The 26,146-nt window shown below is 53.4% G+C and overlaps 2 protein-coding genes and 1 long non-coding RNA gene across 20 annotated transcripts; 1 reads left to right on the top strand and 2 right to left on the bottom strand.

Moving 5' to 3' along the window:
- Window positions 1-1,437: 1,437 nt before the first annotated feature.
- On the bottom strand, window positions 1,438-9,683 carry LOC149912140 (annexin A4-like). 16 transcript variants are annotated; one of them, XR_016462375.1, is made up of 6 exons: window positions 9,003-9,683; window positions 8,572-8,892; window positions 7,816-8,197; window positions 5,475-7,566; window positions 4,865-4,923; window positions 1,438-4,557 (listed from the first exon to the last, which is right to left on the bottom strand). XR_016462375.1 is itself a non-coding variant. In XM_090132744.1 (5 exons), exons 1-2 carry the CDS (start codon window positions 9,420-9,422, stop codon window positions 8,283-8,285), a joined length of 510 nt encoding a protein of 169 aa, XP_089988870.1. In that variant the 5' UTR covers window positions 9,423-9,683; the 3' UTR covers window positions 1,438-4,557; window positions 4,865-4,923; window positions 5,475-7,566; window positions 7,816-8,282. The 16 variants fall into 16 exon arrangements, 3 of the variants coding, with proteins under 3 accessions (XP_089988870.1, XP_089988871.1, XP_089988872.1); XR_016462380.1 differs by having other exon boundaries at window positions 8,572-8,823; XR_016462383.1 differs by lacking the exons at window positions 8,572-8,892; window positions 9,003-9,683 and having other exon boundaries at window positions 5,475-6,348; window positions 6,477-6,533; window positions 7,217-7,566; window positions 7,816-8,565.
- A 2,747-nt stretch (window positions 9,684-12,430) lies between these two features.
- On the top strand, window positions 12,431-17,892 carry LOC149912139 (zinc finger CCCH domain-containing protein 11A-like). 3 transcript variants are annotated; one of them, XM_090132741.1, is made up of 8 exons: window positions 12,431-13,716; window positions 14,058-14,265; window positions 14,907-15,030; window positions 15,508-15,570; window positions 15,822-15,908; window positions 16,198-16,536; window positions 16,843-16,919; window positions 17,041-17,892. In XM_090132741.1, the coding sequence occupies exons 2-8, from the start codon at window positions 14,212-14,214 to the stop codon at window positions 17,095-17,097; spliced, it is 801 nt and encodes a 266-aa protein (XP_089988867.1). In that variant the 5' UTR covers window positions 12,431-13,716; window positions 14,058-14,211; the 3' UTR covers window positions 17,098-17,892. The 3 variants fall into 3 exon arrangements, with proteins under 3 accessions (XP_089988867.1, XP_089988869.1, XP_089988868.1); XM_090132743.1 differs by having other exon boundaries at window positions 12,432-13,716; window positions 14,150-14,265; XM_090132742.1 differs by having other exon boundaries at window positions 12,432-13,716; window positions 14,094-14,265.
- A 5,996-nt stretch (window positions 17,893-23,888) lies between these two features.
- On the bottom strand, window positions 23,889-25,618 carry LOC116240968 (uncharacterized). The gene is made up of 2 exons (XR_004169429.2): window positions 24,703-25,618; window positions 23,889-24,081 (listed from the first exon to the last, which is right to left on the bottom strand). It is a non-coding gene; the product is annotated as an uncharacterized LOC116240968 (long non-coding RNA).
- Window positions 25,619-26,146: the final 528 nt, after the last annotated feature.

The raw sequence follows: 26,146 nt of genomic DNA, 5'->3' as shown, positions 1-26,146 counted from the left end.
GGGGCGGTCTCTTACTGCCTGGCAGTGGGTGCTGGAGGTGCTTTCCCAGCCGTTCCAAGCTTTTCAGGTTTGACTCGGTCTCGGGAACTCTCTCTCATATCTTCTTTGATTTATTAGTCTCAATTTCAATCAGATTGTGTTATATTGTGTTATCTTGCATTCCGATATCATAGTTAGTAAAATAAGTTTACCTCCATAGATTGTTGCCGCTGTTTTTTTTCCCCCCTTCCTTCCTTCCCATTCTGTGGGGCCAGGCGGGGAGTGGGGAGGGCAGGGGCCGACTGCCCCCTGTCACGGGCATAAATTGATCTATTTAACTCTGTGACACAACGCAGATAATAAACACGACGAAAATGAACTTTTTACGTGTCGAGGTGGTGATGGGGCAAAGGGGAATGGTTTTAACGTAAAGGGGGGAGATTTGGATTAGATGTCAGGGATGTTCATCACAGAGGGAGCTGAGGCCTGGCACTGCTGCCGGAGAGGCCGTGGGTGCCCAGGTCCCATTGCAATGAATGGAGACACAGGGAGGGATGTGGCTGATGACACTCAAACTCCCGGTGGCATCGCAGGGCTGCGGTGCTTTGACTCCGGGAAGCCACCAAACTCCCACCTGCTGGCTGTCTCCCTTCACACATCCGCCTGTCACAAAGCACAGGGGCTGGAAGGGACCTCTGGAGATGAGCGCAGTACAACCTCCCCCAGAGCAGCTTCCCTGCAGCGCTTGCACAGGAGAGTCTGCCTTGAGCTGGGAAGCCCAGAACTGACCCAGCGCTCCACACGAGCCCAGTGCTTTCTGCGGCCCTCAAGAGCTTCCCAGGGCCACCAGTCCTGCCCAGTGCCCCCACGTCAACGCACCCGATGCTCAGTACGTGACCATCTCCTTTCCCCAGGCACAAAACGAGGCGACGGGGGCACTGGCAGCAGCAGCGAGGAGGAGCTGGGGGAGCCGCAGCTCTGGGCTCTCTGCAACCACCCCAACATCCCCCAGCTGCTGGATGCGCCCTATGGGACGGGCACCTCTGGGTGTGCGCTGCGTGCACGTGCTCTGCAGCCTGCCTAGTGCAAGCAGGGGGAAGCAGCGCGGTGCCGGCAGCACTGCGGGGAAACCTGCTGTGCTGCAGCGTGAGCCTCCGGTCCTGCTGCTGGGCACCGCCGGGCGCAGCCTGGCTCCGTCCTCTCCGCACCTCCCTGCAGGGACCGATGGCCGTGCCCGGGATCCCCCCGAGCCTCCTCTTCTGCCGGCTGAGCCGCCCCAGCTCTCCCAGAATCCCAGCCCAGCCATTTCCCACGCGGTGCTGAGGAGCGGAGGGGATTTGGGGGGACGAACCGGGCTGGCGGTTGCAGTCCTACGACTCTGCCCTCCGTGCTGCCCCGTCCTTCCCCAGAGCTGGGCTCTGGGGTTATTGGAGCGGCAGAAATGACTGCACACAGAAGTGCGGAAAAATGAACGCTAAACTTTTAATCATTTCACATACAGAGCAATAAGCAGAGAAATGACCACATTCCCAACCAGCTCACATCCTAACGATCGTTCCCCCTCACAGCTTCCCTCCTCGGGGCCAACACGAAGCGGCTCCATGTCGGCTCCGTGCAGCTCCGGGAGCTCCGCACGGGGACAGGCAGGGATATGGAAAACGGCACCTGGGGACTGCAGCTGCGGGGCAGCAGCTCAGCACGGCGCTGCCGATGACTCGAGCAAAGCAAGAACCAAAGGCGCCCGCCTGATTCTCCGCCGGGCTCGAACGCGTCTCGATCCGTGGGACCGGTTCCTCTCTTTCGGGGCTGCCCGGCTCAGCCAGGAGCTGCTCCTGCACACCGGGCGGGTCCCGCTGCTCGTGCTCAGCTGCCGCTTCTCACAGCCCAGCAGTGCCCTGCATTCCCTATCGTGCACAGCCTCGGGGAAAACCAAGCCGTACAGCGGACTGTTAACAGCTACACCGAGAGCAATGGCTGCCGAGACATTCAGCTGCTGGGACGCACGTGTAGGAAAAGCTGCCTGGTTAGTCGCTGCTCGGGGATCTGCCAGCAGTGCTGGTCCTGCCCAACCAAACCTCCTGCACACCGCAGAAGTCAAATGGAAAAACGGCGCCCGCTGCCATTCACTGACCCTTGTCAGAACAGCTTTGCACAGGAATGGAAAGCTGGCAAGAGAAGAGGTGTGTGTTCTGAGAGCCAGGGCTGTCCGGCTCATCCCGGAGTTCTAACAGGAAACGCAAGGCAGAGCTCTCGGCTCTCTGTTCCTTCTTGCAAGGTTGCTGCCCTTCAAAGTGCGCTGTGGATGGGCAGCACGGCGACAGCCCAAGGATGGCAGCAGGAGATGCAGCACAGCCCTCTCCAGCAGCAAGGTGCATTGATTCCTCTTGCTAGTTCTTGAAGTAGGAGGCGTGTTTGGCTTCCAAAGCCAGTGGCTTGATAGCATGTTTTGAAGGCTCTGGTGCTCTTCCTCTGTTACTCACATCCTAAGGCAGTGATGGAGTTCCCTTGCTCTGTAGGAATGGTTCCTGTGCAAGGCCACGGTCGTCTGCCTGTAACAGATTCTGAAGGCGATGGTTTTGTGCCTGCAGTTTTGGAGTTGGCTTTGTAATGGCAACTGCGCCCTGCTAACGTGCAGCTCCTTCTGACACAGGCAGGAGGCAGGCAGCGGTACTGCAGCTCCTCTGGCAGCTTTGCAGCTACGTCAGGAAGCAGAAGAGGTGGACTGGAAAGAAGCACTCAGCTCCTGGGACGTTCCCCTGTTCTTCCCCTAGCTGTCCTCTTGCCTCACCCCAGATCCCCTTGCATTCCTGTAGGTGTCCCTTCCCTCCCCCTGGCTGCCCCTTGCCTTCCCCAACGTAACCCTTTACCTAGCCATGACAGCCCACATATAATTTCCTCAGAGCCTCAATAGCTCCCTCAATATTTCCCCGGCAAGACCCCTGTAGGCACCCCAGAGCCCCCCCCAGAGCCCCTTAATGACCTCCTCAGACCTGGAACTCCTCCCCCATAGCTGGCCCCAAACCTCACAGACCTCCACAGTTCCCCCAATGGACTCCCACTGAACCCCCTTATTTCCTCCTTCAGACCTCCCTTACCACCTCCAGGGCCCATTAGCCATCTCACAGACGCCCACAGCCCCCGACAAGGACCCCCATCACTATTCCAGGACCCCCACAACCCACCTGGGGCTCCTCCTCACCCCCTTCTCCCTCCAGATCCCATACAACTGAACTATACTGGGGCAGGGGCGGCTGCTGCAGGAGAGGAATGCAGAGCTGGAGCGGGTGTAGGGCACAGATGGGGGTGGAAGTGATGTGGGGGGCATGGGGAAAAGGGGTGCACAGGAACATGGGAGCATTTGGGGAGGATATGGGGATACGGGCCACAGGCTGCAAGAGCAGAGTGCTGCTCAGGAGAAGGCAACGTGTGAGGTAAAGGTGGCACATACGGGCTTTTGTGGTCACCTTGGGTTATGGCTCATGGGGTTATGGCTCAGGGCCACACCTTCGGGCCACAGGGCCCCCCGTCCCCTCTCCAGAGGAATTAAAAGCACTCCACCACCACCCCACACCCCCCTTTTTACCTCAACCCACTCCCCACATCCTCACGTTCCCCGTGCCCCTATACGACCCCATATCCCAGTGTCCCACTTGCAGCCCTGTGGGATAAACAAAGTCATTACCTTGCTAACGTGTAAAAAAGCTTAGCAGTAAGTTGAGCCAGACACAAACACACACGAGACGCCTGACTCCTACATGTAACCAGTTGTTTTTGCGCGGGTATAAAAGGTTGTGAGCACCTACAATAAAGGTCCTTCGTTCTGCACCAGCAAGGGAGTCTGCGCCTCTCTCGCCACACCAGCAAGGGAGCTCGGAGCCCTCTTGCCACAAAGAAGAGAGGAGAGGAGAGAAACGATAGAGCAGAACAAAGAAAAAGGGAAGAGAGGAGCTTTTAAGGGGAAGAACAGAAGAGGGAGGAGCAAGAGGGGAGGAGAAAGAGGTAAGAAGAGCAGATCTAAAAAGGACAAGAGAAAAAGAGAGGGCGGGGAGAACAGAGGGAACAGCAAAAGAGGGAAGGGCAAATGGAAGAAGAAAGGAAGGAATGGGGCAGAGAAAAGAGGGAGAAGAGTGCAGAAAAAAAAGAAAGGAGAGGAGAGAACGAGAAAAAGCCACAGCAAACTGAGTTACTGAGAAAAGAAAAAAAGAAGGAATACGAATAATTTTTAAGTTCTACCAAAGTCAAATTCTTACTAAGACAGATTTTTTTTTTTTTTTTTTTTTGCAGTATTTGCATCTTCTGGACAATTTAAGAATATTCAGGAACATTTTCAGTACGTTTTTGTAACATCTGTTTCATCTCAGCTGCTCTAAAATGCCCAACAGGTGTCGGGGGGGATCATCTCCTTAAAGGCACTCAGAAAATCCCACTTTTTGTGTCTAACATCGACAAGTTTACCTTCATGAAGGAGTAGAGAGACTTCCCATACATGGTCAGGAATTCTCTTCTGATACCCAGTATATCAATTCTGGAGCGGGACACCACCGCTCTGATCAGAGTGTTGTCATCTGCACCCAGGCCCTGGAAAGCAAAGCAGCCACATGCAGCTAACAGAGAACCTGCTGGAGAATCACCCACAGACACAAAGGTCTCAGTGCCCAGTCTTGTGCAGGAGCTGCTCTTAATTAGAGCATTTTTGCATAATGGAGCGATCCATTAGCAGCTTGCTCCTGACTATTACCCTGATGTGCAGAAAAGCCTGAGCTGCCCTAGAAAAGCCAGTTTCCTGGCTGGCTGCAGCTTCCATCTCACGACTGCCACAATGCTGCTGACTCAACCATGAAAATGCAAGAAAGAAGCAAGCAATCTTACTCCACAATCTGTTTACCTTCATGGATTTATACAGTCTTTCAGCAAAGCACGCGGGCTTGTTTCGCATGCACTTTACTGTAAGGAGAGACAAGAACAAGAGAATTCAGGTCAGGAGAAGCAGGAGCTTTACCACACCGCTGCAGCACTTTCTTGGTGCAGGTGTGTTTCTTCTGTCAAGATGCAACTCCAGGCCAACAAACAGCAAACGCAGTGCAGGCATCCACAGTCAGTGATGTGCTGTGAGCTGATGTCTCTGCCTGCACACAGCAGTATTTGCATGAAGGCTTTCATGCCTCCTGACAGCAAACCTCTGCTGCCAAAGCTCCCTTTGGCCAGGCACACCATACCATACAGCACAATATACATTTCTCATCTGACTGGGTCTGTAAAGCATACAATCGTAGAACTGTTTGGGTTGGAAGGGACCCCTAAGATTATCTAGTTCCAACCCCCCTGCAATAGGCAGGGACACCTCCCGCTACACCAGGGTGCTCCAAGTCCCACCCAGCCTTGCTCTGTGCCCATAAACAAAGACAAACCTGTACGTAACAGTCACTCAAGGGAAGACACAGCACCTCTAATCATTTCATTTCTTTGTAGACAACATTTAAAAGCAGAGCGCTCACCTACAGGCAGCAAAGCATCTTCCAGGTCTCCTGCCATCTCAGATTTAATGCTGTTATGTCCTTGTTAGCAATGCCTCTGTACCATCAAAAACCAGGGGGAAGAGTCCATGGCGAAAAGTCAAAGAGATTCAAAGGACCGCTTTGCAACAAGCTCTTCATATACTGCATGAACATTCTTTCATCCCTGCAGCACTCTCAGCTAAATCAGGATCGTCCCACAGAAATAATTCATTTTCACTGCTAACAGTCTTGCTAATTGGCCTACCACAGCTAGTACCATTTTCAAGACCTGCTGCTTTGTGCTGCCAATCAAGTTTCTTAGCTCCTCTCCCCCCTGCCCCAATGGCAGTCACACTTCATGATCTCTGCTTTCCATGCTGGAGCTGCAGCCAGTTGGACTTAGGTTTCTCAAGTCCCTTTCAGTCTCAGGAGGGAATAAAACAGCCTGAATGGAATGGATGCAATGGGGCTCTCTCTAGGACACCTGCTGCCTCAGAAGAGTTCACATTTACTGGACAGCTACAGAGCTCCTACAAAAGCATCACACACAAACAAGGAAGGAAAGAAAAACCCAGGACACTGTGCAGGGGTCCTACCTCTCACTAGGTGATACCTGTTCCGTGTACAGAGGATGGACATAAACTGCACCTCATCTGTTCCCCACTTCTCCCCCGCTTCATACAGGCACTTCAAGACATTAGGGGTGACAAAGTAAGGCTCATGGAGAAGACTGGGCGTACAGGAGATCTTAAATCCCTTGCAGCTAGAGCACTGCTGGCGCGTACTTGTCTAGATCACGGATATTTTCCAACAAGTACCTACCAGGCACGGCAACCCACAGCCAAAATCTCATTGCCCCTGCCAAGTAGCCAGCCTGTCTACAGACCTCTCATTAGAGACTTGCAAACAAGGCTAAAAGCATTATTTCCATTTCACAGGCTGGCTTCTCTTCACCATGCATCACCTGCACAAGAATAGATTGGGAAGCACATTACTACGCACCTGAGCATCTTGCTGAGCATGGGCATCATCCACATACATTCCTTCATCTCTGTTTCCCTGCAAAGACACAAGGATAGAAGACTCAGTTCACCAGAGCATCTACTGGAAGCAACTCCTGAGAATTCCCCATTCATGAAAAGCTGCTGGGGATGGATAATGGAGTCCTTCAAAGGGAACACTAGCTTACAAATGAAACGCAGCTCAGATGTACTTTGGGCTTCCTTCTGAAACGAGCAGCAACCCACTTTACTGGGACATTTAAAGAAGAGCCCACAGCACTCATGCACACCCAGAGTCAGAGTTCCCTCCCTGGAGAGGCTGTGTTTGAGGAGCAGGCCATGGGACACACAGGGTGAGAAAAAGCCAGCCTGGAGCTCCTCACCACTGAGTGCAGAGCTGTGCCCACAGCTCTGAAGATTCACCCCCTTCTCCCCTCAGCTTGGCTCACTGTTGCGAGGGACACGAGGACCCTTTGAAACATGGGAGATGTGTCAGATACGATGCCATCCTCAAGGGAGCAGCCATATTCCAGCAAGAACACACACACAGCATCCGTTAGGAGCAGGGCCACCACCTGGGTGCTGCCCACATTTGCCAGCTGTAACCTAGCTAAGTACAGAACTGTGCCCAGGGCTCCCAGCAGCACTGCAGCACTCCAGCCATCATCATTAGTGCTACAGCCTCCAATTAAGAAGCGCAGACAGAAGGAAACTGACAAGAGAGCCTTTCGCACTCCTTACAAAGCTTGTAGTTCTCATTAATGCGACAAATCTCTCCATTGGTGCGAGAAGCCAGAATTTCCATTGGGCAACCTTCATCTGCTCCTGCTCCCTAGGGAATCACCAAGGCAAGACTTAAGATACCAGCACCTGCTTGTGACGTGCAACCAGGTTTCTTTAAGAGAGAGAAGACATGCATAACAAAGCAGTAAGTCCTTGGCCAGAACTTAAGCAATACAAAAGGAAGATTTCCAAACCTTCACAGCCCTCCTTAGTTTGTGCACGTCATACATGGTGGTGGGAGTCATCACCCCAATGATCACCCTCTCAAAATTCCCACTCAGCTCCGACTTCAAGTCATCAATCAAATCCTAGAAGGCAAAGAGGAGAAAGGAGTTGGCAGAAGGGACGGCCTTTGAGGACAGAGGAACTGAGCTGTTCAGCACTCCTCTTCAGGCTCCAACCCTCCTTGCATCAACAACTGCTCTGAACTGAACAAGAACAAAACAACCTTGGTCAGGTGAAGTCTCTGCCGACCTTTCTCTTGTAGAGATTGGGTCGTTTTTCACTTTGCGCCCAAGTGACACAACCACGTTCATGCATCTCTGCAGACCACCCACCCTGCCAGTAGTGCTCTTAGAGGTGATCAGAACTTGCTGACGCTGGGAAACATTTAGTTTGGTCAAGACGTCAGTGATGGCATCTTCATCCGTGCCTGCAAGAAACAAATGGAAGCTAGTCAGGATGCTTGCACAAGGATCAGAAGTGCCCTCTGGTCTTGTGCCACCTCCAGTCCCTCACACAGCCGGCTCTCAACAGCTCCAGGACTACATCGATGCACACAAAGCTGCCAGGACCCACGCCACCAGAGCAGCTGCATTTCGGGACACGAAGGGCAGTTCTGTTTCCGCTTTCCAACAATTTTTAGGGCAGCTGTGCAGCAGAGCAGTGCAAGCAGCTATGCTTCCCTCTATCAAACCACCAGAGCAGCCATTCGCAGTGCTGGGGAAAAAATAAAAGTTGACCATGGAGGGAGATCAACTTAGCAAAGCCCTTCATGGCCTTCCTGAGTGCCTGCGCTTCTTGCTCAGCGCTGAAACTTGAGACCCCCTCGATTGTTGCCCGAGGCCACAAGAAAAGGATTTAGCAAAGGCAGACCGACGCACGCAGAGTTGAACTGGAAAAAAAAAAGAAGACAAACATAAAAGATGTGAACACAGAGATAGTAAAACTCCACCCACACAACTGATGCTTCTCTCTCACTTCTGTCTCACACGGCAGCCTGTTCTAGTGGGACTTCCCAAGCATATCAGAAAGAAGCCACGGGGGCACAACTGCATGGAGAACATATCTCCATATTGCTGCCCATGGAGTACCTGGTTTCCAGTGAAACAAAAGCTGGACCACCCGGCATCTGTGTTCAGGCCCACCAGGCCTTCTTCCTAGCAGTTCTCCACGTCAATCATAAAGCAATGCGCTCCCATCATAGCCCTAGTCCTGACTTCTCTTGTAGCAGGTAAGGACCAGTATTCTGCACCATTCCTTTTGCTCTGCTCGGCACTGGGGAGGCTGCAGCTGGAGAACAGCGTCCAGCTCTGGGCTCCCAGTACAGGATACAGCTGGACATGCTGGAAAGAATCCAACGCAGGGCTACCAAGATGGTGAAGGGACTGGAACACCTCTGCCATGACAAGAGGCTGAGAGGGGGGGGGCTGCTCAGCCTGGAGAAGGGGAGCTCAGGGGGATCCCACCCACGGCTGTAGAAGTTCTGCACAGAAGTTTGTCCTGATATCCAACCTAAACTTACCCCATGCCTGTGTGTCCTGCGGAACCCCACAGATGTGACAGTGGGCTGCTTCTCAAAGGAAACCAGTGCTCGGCGTCGGGAGTGGAGGAGGAAGCAGCTGATCCTGCCAATAACGCTGCCATCGCGCGTCCCTCCCCGGGACTCCCACAGCTTCCTCTCCCCAGCCCCGCTCGGCTCCTCGCAGGCTGCAGACACTGCTGAGGCACTCGCGCTCCAGGCCGTCATCTTCTTCCCGTGCTGCCGGACCGCTCTCTGCAGGGCTGTGCTGAGCTCCTGCTGCTGCACCAGAACCGCAGCTCCCGTGCTGACGGACGGCGGAGCTTCGTGCCGGCACCCACAGCACGCGGCCCCCGGGCTGCTGGCGGCACGGCAGGATGCTCCCGCCCCCGCCTCCCTCCCACCGCCCCTCGGCTCCGGCATCCTCCCGTTATCCGCCTGAGGAAACGAAGGCCCCGCACAGGGCTCTGGACGGGCTGACCGACGGCTGATGCCAACGGAACGACGTTCAACACCGCCACGCGCCGGTCCCGCACTTCGGTCACGACGACCCGAGGCATCTCTGCAGGCCGGGGGCAGAGCGGCTGGAAGGCCGCGCGGAGGAAAAGGATCCGGGGGCGCGGGCCCCGAGGCCCCGGAAGCGGAGCGGGCGCGCGGCGCGGGGCAGCACCGTGGGCAGCCGGGCCGGGGCCACGCGGGACGCGCGCGGTGATGACGCAATGACGGCGCGACCGCGGGCGCAAACGACCCCGCCGGGAGCGCCCGCCCCGTTCCGCGAGCCGACCAATAGGAGAGCGGGGGAGGCGGGGCCGAGCGCGGGCTCTCCGCCAATGGCGGCCGCGGGATTCCGTGCCGGGAAAGCGGCGCTCCGCCGCCCCGCGTCCCCGCCGCCGCCCGCCCCGCGCCTCGGGGCCCCGTCCGTCCCGCGTCAGAACGGAGCCGTCCTCCGGAGTCGGCGTCGCGGCGGGGCGCCGCCGGCTGAGAACTGGCGGCTGACTGCGAGCGGCGGGACGCCCGGTGTCCGGGAGCGGCTCCTGGCCGAGCCGGGCAGCCCCGAAAGAGAGGGACCGACCCCGCCGATCGAGACGCGTTCGAGCCCGGCAGAGTCGGGCGGCCGCCTTCGGTTCCGGCTCGGCTCGGCTCGAACGGTCAGCAGCGCCGTGCTGAGCCGCTGCCCCGCAGGCGGAGGACTCGACTGCCGTTTTCTGTATTCACGTCTGTCCGAGAAGAAAGCTGGCGGCGCTGGCGCTGACCAGGGAGAGGGAGGCCGGGGGCCGGAAAGCTCTCGGGCTGCGGCTCCAGGGCAGGCAGAGGAAGTCACGGCGCCGGTGACATCAGCCGGGCTGCTGGGACCTGCGTGCTGTCACGCTGCGTTTCCGTGACGACGGCGGGCTCTCCCCGAGGAGCCGAGGGCAGCTTTGCTGCTGAGTTCGTTACCCGACGAAGCCCGACGCGGGGGGGCTGGGCAGACAGTCTTGCTAAAGAGGCCCGTGCTACAGCAAGATTGACAGCACGACGCCTTTTGTTCCCCTTGAGCCCTGGCCAGGCTTCGGGGCGAAAACCAAGAGGAGAAAGAGGGCAGCGGCTGTTCCCTCGGACTGCTCCGTACATTGGTTTACTGTGTGCTAGAAAGGCTGGAGCTGCTTGCAGCGGCTCTGGACGCCTCACCGTGGGATGGATGCATTGCTGTGCAACTTCCCCATGGCTGGGAGAGGTTCTTCAGATCCTCCCTGCAAACGGGGCTCCCCAGTGACTGCGGATCTGGCTGATGGTAAAGTGCTGGGGCAATTGGTCGTGGATCTTTCTTCACCACTGTGCTCACGTGGCAATGAGTAGGCCCACTGCCTTGCTTATTCCCTTTACTGCTAAGCTTCTCTTTTGGCTATAGATGCTGCCAATATTACTGTTGGTTTTATTTTGTCATAGGCAGTAAAATAAGCCTATCCCAAAGACGTTGGTGTCTTTGTTGCAGCTGTTGAGCCCACCGATTGGCACAACAGCATTAACACATGATGGGCATGTAACTTGGACATCAGGAACGTGACTTCAAAGGCTTCAAAGCATCGGGAATGTCTCCTTTGGAGAGAGACTGAGAGGTTTGGGCTTGTTGAGCCCGGAGAACAGAAGGCTCTGGGGAGACCGTGTGGCTGCCTTTCAGTACACGGGGCCTCACAGATCACCCTTGCTGAGGGTGAGCACTATTCCCTCATCGAGGACATTGATGAAGATGTTGAACAAGACCGGACCCAGCACCGACCCCTGAGGAACACCGCTGGTTACAGGTCTCCAACCGGACTCTGCACCGCCAACGACGACCCTCTGCGCTCTGCCAGTCAGCCAGTTCTCAACCCACCTCACTGTCCACTCATCTGTCCACACTTCCTCAGCTTTGTCATAAGGATGTTGTGGGAGACGGTATCAAATGCCTTGCTGAAATCAAGGTAGACCACATGCACTACATCCACCCAGCCAGTGACAACATCGTAGAAGGCTACCAGGTTGGTCAAGCGTGCCCTCCCCCTGGTGAACCCTTGCTGATTACTCCTGGTAACCTCCTTTTCTTCCAGTTGTCTGGAGATGGCATCCAGCACAAGCTGTTCCATCACCTTTCCAGGGACAGAGGTGTGCCCAGGTGGCCAAGAGGGCCAACAGCATCTTGCATTAGAAATAGCGTGGCCAGCAGGAGCAGGGAGGGAATCATCCCCCTGTACTCAGCACTGGTGAGGCCACGCATTGAGCACTGTGTTCAGTTTTGGGCCGCTCACTACAAAAAAAGACATTGAGGCCCTGGAACGTGTCCAGAGAAGGGCAACAAAGCTGGTGTGGGGTCCGGAGCACAGGCCTTACGAGGAGCGGCTGAAGGAGTTGGGGTTGTTCAGTCTGGAGAAGAGGAGGCTCAGAGGAGACCTCATTGCAATCTACAACTTCCTGAATGGAGGCTGTGATGAGGAGGGGTTTGGCCTCTTCTCCCAGGCAACAAACAGGACCCGAGGAAATGGCCATAAGTTGTACCAGAGGAGGTTTAGGTTGGACATAAGGAAGAACTTGTTCTCTCAGAGAGCAGCCAGGCACTGGAATGGCTGCCCAGGGAGGTGGTGGAGTCGCCGTCCCTGGCAGTGTTCAAGAGGCATCTGGATTAGGAGTTACAGGATATGGTTTAGTGCTTGTGGCAGCAATGGTGATGGAAGGATGGTTTTTTCTCCTTTCCTTTTTCTTCTTTTCTTTTCTTCCCTTCCTTTCCTTTTTTTCCTTTTTTGATTTTGTTTTCTGTTTTCCATCTTTTCTTTCCCTCTCCCCTTTTCTTTCCCTCTCCCCTTTTCTTTCCCTCTCCCCTTTTCTTTCCCTCTCCCCTTTTCTTTCCCTCTCCCCTTTTCTTTCCCTCTCCCCTTTTCTTTCCCTCTCCCCTTTTCTTTCCCTCTCCCCTTTTCTTTCCGTCTCTTTTCATCTCTTCCCCTTTCTTTCCTTTTTTCATTTCTTTTGATTCATTTTGTTTAGTACTTTCTTACTTTTCATCTTTTAGATTCCTTTCTAAAAGAAAAGATAGAATGGGAGACAATAATTAAAGAAACAAAACCTGCTTTGAAAGCCATGGGGCCGGATGGATTGAACCTTGGGGTGCTGAGGGGGTTGGCAGATGTGGCTGCCAAGCCGCTCTCCATCATCCTTCAGCAGTCCTGGCTAATTGGGGATGTGTCCTGGCTGTCCCTGAACGTGTTTAAAGAGCTCTGGATGTGGTGCTCAGGGACATGATTGAGTGGTGGGTTGTTAGAGTTAGGGGAGTATGGTCAGGTTGCGGTTGGACTCGATGATCTTTCAGGTCTTTTCCAACCTGATCCATTCTATGATTCTATGGATTTAACAGCAGCGTTCTTGTGGGAGCTGCATTGAGACTTGCAGTGTCTCTGGGTCCCCAGAATTACTTTCTCCAAGCTGATTCGTAGGTGCTGGCACTTCTTTAAAGCCAAGAGCAGCTGCTGATGGGAGGAAGGTAGTTCAGGCTCATGAGCTCTGCAGCATCTCCCAGGATGGTACCAGAGGAGGCAGGAATGATATTGCAGAAGAAGATGAGAAGCTCCCCAGCAGGAAGCCAGAAACCCTGCGGGAGAGTCGGAGCACGTGTGGATGCCCAGGAGGTAATGCAGCCCCAGTATTTGAGAAGCGCGTGGCCATGGAGCTGCGGCCCAAGAACAGAGCTATTCCGCCTTTGCAGAATAGCTGGCATCCCAAGAAGGACTCGTCTGTCCTTGTAAAAAGCAGGGGGAGGGCACGTCCAAATGCTTGCTGGTTGCTTGGGAGCTCAAATCCTCCAAGCTGGAGGCAGCCTGGGGGTAACATCTCCTTGGTCCGATCGTGCAGCACCTGAGCAAGAACTGGCTGCACGAGGGTCATCTTAATTTCTCTGTTCTTTTACTTAAATAAACCCGTTGGGAGACCGTGGTGTTGGTTTCCTAAAATTTGGATCTGGGAGGTGAGCACGCCCTTTGCTTATGATGGAAGCACAGAAGTGATGCGGGCACTCGCTGAGGTCACAGTCATCGCCGAGGTGGGAGCGTTTGTGGCACAGCCGGTGAGCAGAGCTGGTGCTCTGGTGAGTGTGCTGCACGCAGAGACTGAGCTGTGAGCTTTCCTTGAGAGATCACCCTGCGAGAGCCCGTCGGAAGCACCGCTGCGGCGTGTGCGTGAGCTGGGCACAGCTCAGGCTGAGCAGGCCGAGCAGGTGAGCTGGGTTTGGTGCTGGGTGGTTGCCGGGAGGTGTCTCAGCAGGAAGGCTGGGCTGGGGTGGGCACGCTGCATCAGCCCTCGTCCCGGCTGGCGGTGAGACAGAGGGAGTTTTCTTCAGGACAGCAACACCAGCCATGTGCTTCAAGGCGTGTAACTATTGAGGAGATGGAGAACGCTTGCTGTCAGAAATCATGGCAGCTGTACAGGAGCTGGGTGTATTTTGGGGACAGTCCTTGTAACCAGCTGGTTTCGAGACATTGCCCTGCCCGAGAGTCTAAACTGCACAGCAGAAGAATGCTGGGAAAATGCTTCTTCCTCGCTGTTTTTCACTTGCAGGTTCTTTCCTTAGGGTTCCTTTTTCCTTTCCAAAAGGAGATTTTGGGGATCGAGGCACTTGAAGAGAGAGTGAAGCCAGCTCTTTCCAACAGTGCAGGCAGTCCCTGTGGAGAGGACCCTGGGAACTTGAGCTTCCCCTGAGACGTTCCCCAGCATGTCTCAGCAGGGAGACGGACGCAGTTCCCATCGCTGCTTTGCGCGTGGAAAGGTATGGCTGGGTTTCTTTCGCTTGGGTTTCTCCTTTCTCTGGTTTTGGAGGGGAAGGGGTGGAGCAGGGGGAGCCCTGCTGGTCCTTTGTTAGCTCAGTAAGCGGCTGGGTTGTGCACTTGCAGCAACAGGACAGCATTGCCAGGCTCCTTAACCTGCTGGGGCAGGGTGGGAGCAGAGAGCGGGCACTGCCCTCCTGCCAGCTGCACCTGGTTATGGTTTGCCAGCTGCCCTGGGTTTCTGCTGAGAAGTTAGTTCTAGCTGCCTGCAGTAGTAAAGGGTGGGGAAGAAATAGTGGTGAAGAGCTAAGGCTGTGTACGGTAATTTTGCATGGGTTGAACTGTGGCACCTGAAGTCACTGTTTCCCTCGGAATAATGCTGGTGTTTGCAGGTGTGTTGGTTTAACCCCCCGAAGTGATGTCTGAGAGCGCCCGTCTTCTCCACCTGAACGATGAGAAAGCTGGATATGCCCAGAAATTGCAGCGCGTGCAGATGTTGTGAATGCGCTCCCAAATGTTTCCGTTAGTGATAACTAACGTCTCAGCACTCTGATACCCATCTCTGGCACCATCTGGAACACTGCATCTCTTTGCAAACGTTGGGTGCCCGTTTCCATGGCCCTTCCTTTATTTCTCTCCTCAGAAGCAGCGCGGCGCGATTCCCTGTGCTAGGGAGCAGCACCCAGCAGGCTGCCAGAGATCCAACAGCGCCTTGCAGCGCACAGAGGGACGCGATGGGGACAGACCATCCTTAGCACCACGCAAAAGTGAGTCTCTGCAGTCCTCTGTCATGAAGTATGGAAGAATGCATTTTAAGTATTACTTCTGAGCGGTGCAGCACTGCAGGGATGTCCGGTAACCATGGTGGAAGCATTAGAGAGGCCGACAGCAACAGATGGCAGCAGTGAGACAGAAGTGTGTGTGTAAGTGGTGGTGCTCAGAGCTGAGTGCATTCCCTGTAGGGACAAAAAATCCGTGCCTCGACTTTTGCAGCTGATAGCGTTTTGTGTGCTGACGCAGCTTTGCTCTGCAGCATGCAGAGCTGTCAGGCAGACCAGGGTTCCTCTGCTGCCACCTGAGCGGGAATGAGAGCAGTAGTGCTTTGTGCAAGCGCACTGCAGTTTAAAGATCAGTTTCTGTTCTGGCTGTAGAAGAGTGTCTTTTGGTTTTTGTGGTGGACGTGGGCTAACAGGACAGTGCTGCTCCTGGTGTCTGTGAAATCAACACACAATCTGTTGTTGTAGGGACGGAGCCTGCGCGTCCATGGAATGGTGCTGGGCTTGGGGGGAAACGGAAAGCCTCCCCAGGTAAGAAGCTCTTGTGAGCTGTGGTGTGGGTACCTGCCTCTAAATAGGGCTGCATGAAGGGCTGTGTGGGATGGAGGAGAAAAGAAAGGGCACTGCAGATCTGTGCTGACTGCAGAAATGGCACAGCGTTGTAGCAGCAGAAAGGCCAATTGAAGAAACTACGCTTGAGGAGCAGAAGTTTGTGGTTGGCTGTGCTAAAATGCTCCTCCAAAGAGATGCTCTTCATGTCTTTCTTGTTTCCTTTCTGACAGAAGCTGATGCAAGCAGGCTTGCAGTGAAGCGCAGCCTTGCAGGAAGCCAGGGGAGGAGCATGGAGTGTGGCACAGCCCCCAAGAGAGGTACAGACACACAGCAGCATCTGGGTCTGGTGCACTGTCTTTCTAGTTAGGCTTTCTGTCTGTCCTTTCCTGGGACTGCTGTCGTTGCGTGTTGCTTGAGATCTTAATCCCTGGGGATTACAGTTGCCTTTCCTGTCCCAATTGGAAATGGCCCACAGTTCAGCCAAGATCCCAAGGTCCATTGCTGTGAACGCTCGAGAGTTCCTAGCATTGTGGCCCATTTTGCAGACCGAAGGCAGTGTGTGACTCTCTTTTAATCTTGCTGCTTCCCCTTGCTTGATTCGAACAGGGAGAGGTGCTGAGCCAAACGGCAAGATGTACGCAAAAGCTCCTCTCCAGGCTCCAGGAGGGCTTCCTGGAACAGCAGGTCCCAGCAGAGGGGAAAGACCTTCCCCTGCAGTTGACAACCACTCCCTCTCCAAGACCACGGCTGCACGAAAGCGCAAGGGAGTGGAGGAAGAGGAGCAAAAAGCAGAGCTGTGGCCTGCCAAGAAACAAGTGAAGGTGGAGCGCGATGGGGAGAAGGCTCAGAGCCCACATCAGAGCAGAGGCGGTGTGCCAGCTCCAGCAACACACCCTGGGCCTGCCCCAGCGCCGACTGAGCGGTTCCGGACCTCAAAGCGAAGAGGTAGGAAGGTGCTGCAGCTGCCCTGGTGAGGTGCTTCCCTTATCAGGTGCATGGAGTTTGCTTAGGATTTGCTTTGCTTTCTCCTTCTCTCTGCGGAGAGGGGAAAAGAGTAGAAGGCTGCCGAGTCCAATGGCAAGGAAGTGCCAGAAAGTGTAACCCTCTCTTTTCCCATGAAATCCATGACGGCCTTCTGCTTGTCCCACTGGAAATACCCTTCCCTGAGAGGCTTCCTAACCTGTTTTCATGTACCCATGTTTCCGCGGTTTTGCTGTTGACAAACTGAATTTCTCTCCTCTTTCTCTATAGCAAGACGACAACGACAAAAAGAGAGGAGAGCAGAAATGAAGAAGGCTGCTCTGAGAGCTGCCGCTGCACGTGCAGAGGTGAGTCCTCGGTGAGCACAGACACGGCTCTTGTTGTTCTCTGTCTGTCAGACGTGAAGGGGATTGTAGAATGCTGGGGGAAGCGGTGTCCTACTTTGACGCTCGCTTTCTTTCTTTCCAGTCCTCCACAATGAACAGCCTTGTGGAGATGATGGAGAAGCTGCAGCTGAAGGACTGAGTGGAGGAGCATCAGAAGGCAGCGGCTTCGTGGCAGCAGCCCAACTTGGCACTCTGGTTGCGGTCCATCAATAAACAATTGGAGCTTTGTATTCACAAAGAGCGCACGGCCTGATTTGTCCAGTGGCACTCAGTGAGCTGCTGCACCACCTCCTCGTTATTCCACTCGCGGCGCTGGGTCAGAACTCCCACATCTCCATCAGGGGATGCTGCAGGTTATAGAAGCAATGGACGCACCAGTCCTTGGCCCTGCCCATAAACGCACTGCCTGCAAAGCACGTGCACAGAGCTGCGAGTAGCACGGCCTGAGCACAGGCGCGCTGAGTTAGAGAACAGCTGTCTCGAGCTGTCTGAGTTTCTCGGGGCAGCACTGAGCAGAAGTGAGCGTGTGCCCCTCACCCTGCAGGCGTCTCTGTTGGGGGAAGAGAGGCTCCGCCGGCCGCCTGATCCCAGAAGGCAGAGGTGTTCTCCTGACTTCTCTGCAGTGCTACCTTGCCTCATTGTCCCCCCTCTCTTCAGCCGTTTTGATGCTACTTTTCATCCTTTGGGCAGAGCTTGAGTCACTCTCATCATCGCACAGCTTTGTACTGAGCGGTGTGGAATTTTCTGGCTTTGCTCTTAAAAGCCTAGGCTGAAAACTGCAGCGTGCATGCTTAGTTTACATGGGGACATGGGGGGGACATCCCCTAACCCCCATTATCGAAAAATAAACCTTAATTGCAAAAGTGAGGGGTGTCAACCCCCGACCCATGGGAACAAAGTGGTCCGTGGGGGTGACACTGTGGGGGTGTCCCCATCTCCAGTACGTGACACCACCAGGGTGCCATGAAGGTGTCCCCAACTTTGGTGGTGTGACAGCACGATGCTGTGTCCCCACTTCTCCAGGAAGTCCTCCAGCTGGTTACAGTGTCCCCAGCTTCGGCTCAACATCCCCAGGGGGTCCTTTTGTCCCCTCTGCATGACGGTGACACCCGATGCTGGCTGCCGAACGCGACACCCGATGACGATGACACCGCGTCACGGCTGTGCCACGCTGGTGTCACACAGTCCCCTCTGGTGGTGGCACAGAGTTCACCACCGTGCGTGTCCCCATCCTCATGTCAGACGATGGTGACAGCGCCAGAGGACTCCAGTGTCACCAGGTCCAGCTCTAGACGGGCCTGGAGGGGTGACAAAGAACAGTGAGAGGCTCAGTGACAGCATGGTGACAACGCAGAACTGCCTGTGCCTGGCCCCATGCGGTGGTCAGAGTACAGGGAATGGTGTCACCCGATAGATGGTGGCACACAAGTGATGGTGACACCAGATGACGGTAACAACAGTGACAGCCAGGGATGGGGACACAGCGTCACGGCTGTTCCACATCGAGGTCACCCTGTGTCACGGTGTCACCTGAAGACAGTGACACTCAACGACTCCCAGTGGCATCCAGTGAAGGGAAGAACCAACAATGGTGACACCACCAACCCCATGTCACACCCACAGCAGACCCCACATGTCCCCAGCCCCCCTCCCTGTACACTCCTCGTCACCTCTTCAATGAGGATGGCACCGCTCTGCAGTTGTGCCAGTCCTCTTCTTGCTTGCAAGTGTCCCATTTGGTATTGTCATCCAGTATTTTTGGGAGAAAACGTGTGGTAGTTCTAAGAGAAGGGGTATTTCTGGGAGCAAATCTCCTCTTTTTGGAAGAGAAGGTGAAATTTACCACTGAAATGTGGTATTTCTGGGAGAAAATGACATACTTGAGGGAGAGAACTCGGAAATGGTGGGAGAGAATGTCTTCTATTCGAGAGCAACTGTGGTATTTTTGGTGTGACGACTGGTCCTTTGGGGAGAAAATACGGTAAATATGGGAGAAAATGTCCTCTTGAGGAGTGTCAAGTAGTACTTTTGAGAGAAAATGTCAGGTATTTCTCAGAAAACTGCTGTTTCTGGGAGATAGTAGCATCCTTGGTTGGAAAATTACAGGTGTTTGTGAGAAAGCTGGTATTTTGGGAAAAAAGGCCGTATTTTTAAGACAAAGCTGGTATTTCTGGGGGAATATGTCCCGTCTTTGGGAGAAAAGTGGTCTATCTTGGAGAAAATGTCGTGTATTTGGGAGAAAACTGGTCTATCTGGAAGAAACTGCCATTTTACTGGGAGTAAGTGTGATCCTGAGGAGCGTCAAGTAGTATTCTTGGGATGAAACGTGAGGTATTTCTAAGCGTAGTGGTATTTCTGGGAGAAAATGTCTTGTTTTGGGGGGAAAAGATCACATGTATGTGAGAAAGCTGGTATTTCTGGGAGTAAACACCATATTTTTAGGAAAAAATGGGTATTTCCCAGATAATCGGTCACATAGGAGAAAAGTGGTCTATCTGGGAGAAAATGTCCTTGTTTTTTGGTGGAAGAGATCATGTGTAGGGGACTAAAATAGTGTTCCCGGATGAAAATGTCACGTATCTGTGAGAAAAGTGGTATCTGTGGGTCACAGTGCTGTTCCCCAGGGGTCGGTGCTGGGGCCTGTCCTCCTCAAGATCTTTCTTGATGAGCTGAGGGCACTGAGTGCACCCTCGGGAAGTTTGCGGATGACACCAGGCTGGCTGGAAGTGTGGATCTGCCTGGGGGTAGCGAGGCCCCACAGAGGGATCTGGACAGGCTGGAGAGCTGGGCTGAAGCCAATGGGATGAGTTCCAACAAGGCCAAAGGCCGGCTCCTGCGCTTTGGCTGCAACAACCCCAGGCGACGCTACAGGCTGGGGGCGGAGCGGCTGGAAGATGCGTAGAGGAAGTGGACCTGGGGGTGTTGATGGATGCTGGGCTGAAATGAGCCAGCAGTGTGCCCGGGTGGCCAAGAAGGCCAATGGCATCCTGGCCTGTATCGGGAACGGTGTGGCCAGCAGGAACAGGGCAGTGATTGTCCCCCTGTCCTCAGCTCTGGTGAGGCCGCACCTCGAGTGCTGTGTCCACTTTTGGGCCCCTCACTGCCAGAAAGACATCGAGGCCCTGGAGCGGGTTCAAAGAAGGGCGCCAAGGCTGGCGAGGGGTCTGGAGCACAGAGCTCACGAGGAGCGGCTGAAGGAGCTGGGGTTGTTCAGTTGGAGAAGAGGAGGCTCAGGAAGACCTTACTGCTCTCTAGAACTACCTGAAGGGAGCTTGTAGTGAGCTGGGCTTCGGCCTCTTCTCTCGTGTCACTAGTGCCGAAAAACGACGTTATAACCCACAAATATCAGTGTTCTCCCAAATACACGATGTTTTCTTCCGGAAAGATCACTTTTCAATCCTAAATATGACAATTTGTTCCAAAAATGCGATATTTTCTCCCGGAAATACAAGCGTTCTCCAAAATCCATGATATTTTCTCCCAGAATGCCAGCTTTATCAGAGATATATGAAATTTTCTTCCAAAAATATGATATTTCCTCCCAGAAATATCAGTTTCCTTAGAAATTCTTCACGTTTCCTCCAAAAAATACAACATTACAATACCCCCCCTTCCCCATAATGTGATACTTTCTCCAGGGAGTCACAGTTTTCTTAGAAATACCTCATGTTTTCTCCAAACAATATGACATTACAATCCTCAGTATGACATTTTCTCCCAAAAATAGGACATTTCCTCCCAGAAATACCAGTTATCTTTACAAAAATATAACGTTTTCTCCCAGAAATACCAGTTTTCTCCCCCAAAATAGGACATATTCACCCAGAAATACCAGTTTTCTCCAAAAATAGGACTGCAGCCATCGGAGATCTGCTGGAAGGACAGACGGCCAGCTCCAGGAGCTCCAGGAGGCTCCTGGAATGCAGCCATGGTCACTTTGTGCTCCGGGCGTTGGGCAGACCGACCAGAGGTGAAGCGTGGCTGGATCTGCTGCTCAGCAGTGCGGAGGAGATGATGAGTGAAAGGCGTTCAGGTTGGGGCAGCCTGGCTGCAGTGAGCACGGCTTGTGGGGTTGGCGATCCAAGGGATGTGGGCAAGGCAAGGAGTGGGGCAGGACCTGAGCTTTGGGACGGCGAGCTTTAAGCTTTCACGGGCTGATGGCCCAGATCTCTGGGGATCTGTCTGTAAAAACAAAGATGGTGAGCAAAGCTGGCTGCTCTTCAAGGCTGCCTTCCCTTCTGAGAGCACAAGAGCTCTCCCTCCCTCTGAATAGAAAGCAGAGGACGCAGGAAGCCCATCGGCTCAGCGCAGACCTGCTGGGCAGCTGGGGGCAAAGCAAGGAGCAACGAGCTCTGCTAACAGGCCATGTCACCTGGAGCAATACAGGGCTAACAGGCCGTGTCACCTGGAGCAATACAGGGCTAACAGGCCGTGTCACCTGGGAAGAATACAGGGATGTCTGGACCTGCAGACGTGGGATCAGGAAACACAAGGCGCAGAACTGAACTTGGAGAGGGACGTGAAAAACAACAGGAAGACTTTCTACACGTGCATTGGCCAGAAGAGACAGGTCAAAGCAAGTGTGCCTCCTTTGTAAATGTAAAAGGAGAACTGCCTGCAACAGATGGAGAGAAGGCTGAGGTACAGAATGAGTTCTGTGCCTCGGTCTTCACTGGCAGACAGGATTCCAGTGTTTGTCACGTCCCTGAGCCCTGCATCCATAAACCTCCAGGTGGGGACCCGGGTGGTAAATACCCCCTGCTGTGAGGGCAGAGCAGAGAGACTGCCTGATGAGATTGAACATGTGCAAGTCTATGGAGCAGATAGATGGTGAGATGTGAGACTGAATGTGTACAAGTCTATGGGCAGGATGGCGTGCATCTCAGGGCTCTGAAGAAGCTGGCTGCCGAGCCGCTCTCCATCATATTTGAGAAGTCGTGGCTGTCTGGTGAGGTCCTGGATGCCTGGAGGAAGGGTCACGTCACTGCCGTTGGCAAGAAAGGGAGCAAGGAGGACACGGGAACTACAGGCCGGTGAGTCTCACCTCTGTGCCTGGGAAGATGATGGAACAGATCCTCCTGGATGACATGCTTGATCACATGAGGAGTGAGCGTGTGATCCGAGACAGCCAGCACGGCTTCAGCAGGGGAAGTCATGCTTAACCAATCTGGTGGCCTTCTGTGATGGAGTGACGGCATCGGTGGACAAGGGGAGGGTGACCGATGTCATTTCCCTGGACTTGAGCACGGCCTTTGACATGGTCCCTCACCACATCCTTATCTCCAAACCGGAGGGATGTGGATTTGATGGGTGGACCACTGGATGGATAAGGAATTGGTTGTAAGGCTGCAGACAGAGTGGTTATTAATGGCTCTATGTCCAGGTGAGGCCGGTAACGAGCGGCGTCCCCCAGGGGTCTGTCTTGGGACTGGTGCTCTTTAGCATCTTTATCAATGACATGGATGGTGGAATCGAGTGCACCCTCAGCAAGTTTGCTGATGACACCAAGCTGAGTGGTGCGGTTGACACGGCTGAAGGAAGGGATGCCATTTGGAGGGACCTCGACAGGTTGGAAAGGCGGACCCGGGTGAACCTGATCAGGTCCTACACAGCACAGTGCAAGGTTTTGCACTTGGGCCGGAGGAATCCCAGGCATCCATACAGACTGGAAGGAGCGGTCCTTGAGAGCAGCCCTGTGGAGAAGGACCTGGGGGTCCTGATAGATGAAAAGCTTAGCATGAGCCAGCAGTGTGCCCTTGCAGGTGGGAAAGCAAATGGGATCCTGGGCTCCATCAGAAAAGGGGTGGCCAGCAGGGACAGGGAGGTGATTGTCCCCCTCTACTCCGCTCTTGTGAGGCCCCATCTGCAGTACTGTGTCCAGATCTGGAGCCCCCAGTACAAGAAAGACAGGGAGCTGTTGGAGAGGATCCAGAGGAGGGCCACAGAGATGATCAGGGGACTGGAGCACCTCCCTTATGAGGACAGGCTGAGGGAGCTGGGCTTGTTCAGCCTGGAGAAAAGAAGGCTGCGGGGTGACCTCATTGCAGCATTTCAGCACCTAAAGGGAGCCTACAAGCAGGAGGGAAGTCAACTCTTGGAAAGGGTAGAAAACTGCAGGATGAGGGGAAATGGTTTGAAGTTGAGGGAGGGAAGATTTAGGGTGGATGTCAGGGGGAAGTTCTTTACAGAGAGAGTGGTGAGGCGCTGGAACAGCTGCCCAGAGAGACTGTAGATGCCCCATCCATCCCTGGAGGTGTTCAAGGCCAGATTGATGGGAACCTGGGCAGCCTGGTCTAGTGTGAAATGTGGAGGTTGGTGGGCCTGCAGGTGGCAGGGGGGGTTGAAGATTCATGATCCTCGAGGTCCCTTCCAACCCTGGCCATTCTGTGATTCTGCTATTCTTGTAAGTGATATCCTTTAGTCTTCAGTATAACAGACATTCTGTGACTGTGCTTTAAGACAGTCTCCCTTGAGCGTTTTAGTTGTGCTTGTTTAGTGCTTGTAAAACCAACTGTGCAAGTGCTGCTCTCCTTTGTGAGGGGATTGCTGGCAGGAGCTAAGCAGTTATCACAGGCACCTCCAGCAAGGAGCTGCCGTGGCAGATGGGTGGGTGGAGCAGCTGTCTTCCAACCTGTCCACTGCAACAATTAGCATTCTGTAAGCTACTCTTCCCTAGTTTGCAGAACGAGTATCAAAAGTTGATACTCTTTTGTGAAATAGTAAATGCGGGTTGAAAAAAAAGATGATATGACATTCCTGACTGCAGATAAACAACAGCACAGATGCTGGTCACCGCCGCAGAAAAAGCTCGACTTGTTAATGAAGCAGCTTATCCATCTGTGTTGGGATTTTGTACAGCTGACCTCACCTGCCTCTCATTCCTTGCCATCACCCCCTTTTTCTTCTAAGGTGAAAAAGACAGCCTTATTCTTTGTGAGTCCGTAATTGTGATCGTTTATTGATTGAGTACAACCAGATAAGACATGGAGTGCCAAGTTGGGCGGCACTCGCAGCGCTGCCCTGTAACACCACACACTGCAGCTGCTGCCTTCTGATGTTCGTCCTCTCAGTCCTTCAGATGCAGATTCTGCATCATTGCCACAGGGCTGTTCACTGTAGAGGACTGGAAAAAAACAAAGTGTAGAAATAGGACAGAAACAATCTAGGGAGACCTCACTAAGGAAGTCTGAACAGTAAACTTCCACAACAGCCCCATGCAGAACAGCAGGTTACTGCCATTCAGATCACTGACATTACTTCCCATAACACACAGCTTCGCTGCTGTCCCCTCCCTTCCCTACCTGAGCTGCATGCCCTTCCTTTTCCCTACCTGAGCTGCTTGCCCCTCGCCTCCTTTTTCTTGGTGCTCTTGCCTTTTCCTGCTACTCACTCCCAATCTCAACACTTGCCTGCTCTGCTTGCTGCTCTGACAAGTGCCTCTTAACTCTGCTCACAGCTTCTCTCCTTCTGCATGCCCTTCTCTATTCCCTTCTCATGCCCTTCAGGCTTCTGCTCCCCTTGCTGAGCAAGCCCATGCCCGGTAGCTCCCCTTCAACTCCTCCACCCCTTGCCTTTCTCCACACAGACGCTTGCTTCTGGCCAGCACTCCTGCCCGCTGCCTAGCCCACAGCCCGCATCTCTTGGGGAGACAGCAAGGTGGCCTGGAGCTACCCACACCTCCTCCCGGGCACGGCTTCTCAGCTTTGCTTCAAGCCCACAGAAAACCCCAAGGAGCTCCTCTTACCTTTGGGCTCAGCTTCTTCTCCTGCCGTGCAGCTCCTGTGCCAGGCCGGGGCTCAGCTCTTCCCACACTCCTCCATTCCTGCAAGATTGCTTTCTCTCATTCACTGCCTTCCTTTGCTTTCCTTTGCTCTGCTACCCTTAGCTTCCCTACTTGCTTTCTCTACATTTACGTGCACCGCTTTGTACTTTTGAGTCTCTTCTTTGCCTCTTCTTTCTCTATTTTCCCTTCAACCCTCCCCTCCCCTCACCCCTCCCTCCCATTTTTCCCTTCCTCCCCTCCCCTCTCCCCCCCTCCTTCCCTTCCCCTCCCCTCCCATACCCCCCCTTTTCTCCCTTTCCCCTTCCCTTCCCCCTTGCCTTATGGCAAACTCACCTTTCCTGCTCTTCACTCCCTCCTTCTTCATTCTCCTGCCTTTTGCTGCTACTCTCGCCTTGCTTTCCCTTGCTGTGCTTTGCTTTGCTTTCTCTATATTTTGGCCATCCAGTCTTTTCTCAGCTGTTATTCTTGACTGTTTACTTGGCTTTTTTCTTCTTTTCTCATTTCTTTTTTTTTCTGACCTTTTTTGGCTTTATTCTTTTTCTTCTTTTTTTATGCTTTCGTTTCTTTTTTCATTTCATTGCACTTGTTCTTTTTTTTTTCTCTTTTCGTTTTTTTCTGTTTTCTTCTATTTTTTTTCTTTTTCATCTTGGTTTTCTTTTTTCATTTTCACTCTTTTTTTCTTTTTTTTTTTAATCTTTTTTTCTTTTTTTTTCATTGCACTTTTTTATTTCATTTTTCTTTCTCTTTTCTCATTTTTTTCTATTTTCATCTTTTTCTTTCTCATCTTGGTTTTCTTTTTTTGTTTTCCATTTTTTTTCTTTTTTCCTTTTTTATTTTTTTCCTTTATTACTTTTTTTTCCTTTTTCCTTTTTCTTTTTTTTTTTTTTTTTTATAATCATAGGTACTCCTGAAACCCCCTTTAAGCCCTCCCCACCCTCCCCATTCTTTCTTTTGTCCCTCACCTCCCCCCTTGCCCTATCCTACCATTCCCTTGCCTGCTCTTCTTACCTGAGCTGCTGTCCCTTCCTTTACCTACCTGAGCTGCTTGTTCCAAAAATTACCTAGCTGACCTGCTTGCCCCTCACTTTCCTAGCTGAGCTGCTGTTTTCTCACTTACCTGCCTTAGTAGCTTGCCCCTCACTTTCCCAGCTGAGCTGCTGGCCCCTCTCATTCCCTACCTGAGCTGCTTCCCCCTAACTTACCTAGCTGAGCTCCTTGCCCCTCGCTACGTACTTGAGCAGATGTTTGCTCATTTGGCTTCCTTACTGGTTGTCCCCTCACTTACCTACCTCACCTGCTATCCACTCACTTTCCTAGCTTAGCTGCTGTCCCCTCCCTTCCCTACCTGAGCTGCTGTCCCCTCCCTTCCCTACCTGAGCTGCATGCCCTTCCTTTTCCCTACCTG

This window comes from Phasianus colchicus, unplaced genomic scaffold (assembly GCF_987193195.1).
Source record: "Phasianus colchicus unplaced genomic scaffold, bPhaCol1.hap1.1 HAP1_SCAFFOLD_43, whole genome shotgun sequence".
In the NCBI taxonomy this organism is placed as follows: Eukaryota; Metazoa; Chordata; class Aves; order Galliformes; family Phasianidae; genus Phasianus; species Phasianus colchicus.
This window is presented reverse-complemented; position numbering and strand designations above follow the sequence as displayed.

Bases quoted from the DNA above. Each gene is read 5' to 3' on its own strand.
- LOC149912140 (XM_090132744.1), bottom strand. From the start codon at position 9,422: ATGCCGGAGCCGAGGGGCGGTGGGAGGGAGGCGGGGGCGGGAGCATCC. The intron at 8,373-9,002 runs GTAAGTTTAGGT...TTTTTTTTCCAG, and splicing joins GCAGGACACACAGGCATGGG to TTCAACTCTGCGTGCGTCGG.
- LOC149912139 (XM_090132741.1), top strand. From the start codon at position 14,212: ATGTCTCAGCAGGGAGACGGACGCAGTTCCCATCGCTGCTTTGCGCGT. The intron at 15,031-15,507 runs GTGAGTCTCTGC...CTGTTGTTGTAG, and splicing joins ATCCTTAGCACCACGCAAAA to GGACGGAGCCTGCGCGTCCA. The intron at 15,571-15,821 runs GTAAGAAGCTCT...CCTTTCTGACAG, and splicing joins GAAACGGAAAGCCTCCCCAG to AAGCTGATGCAAGCAGGCTT.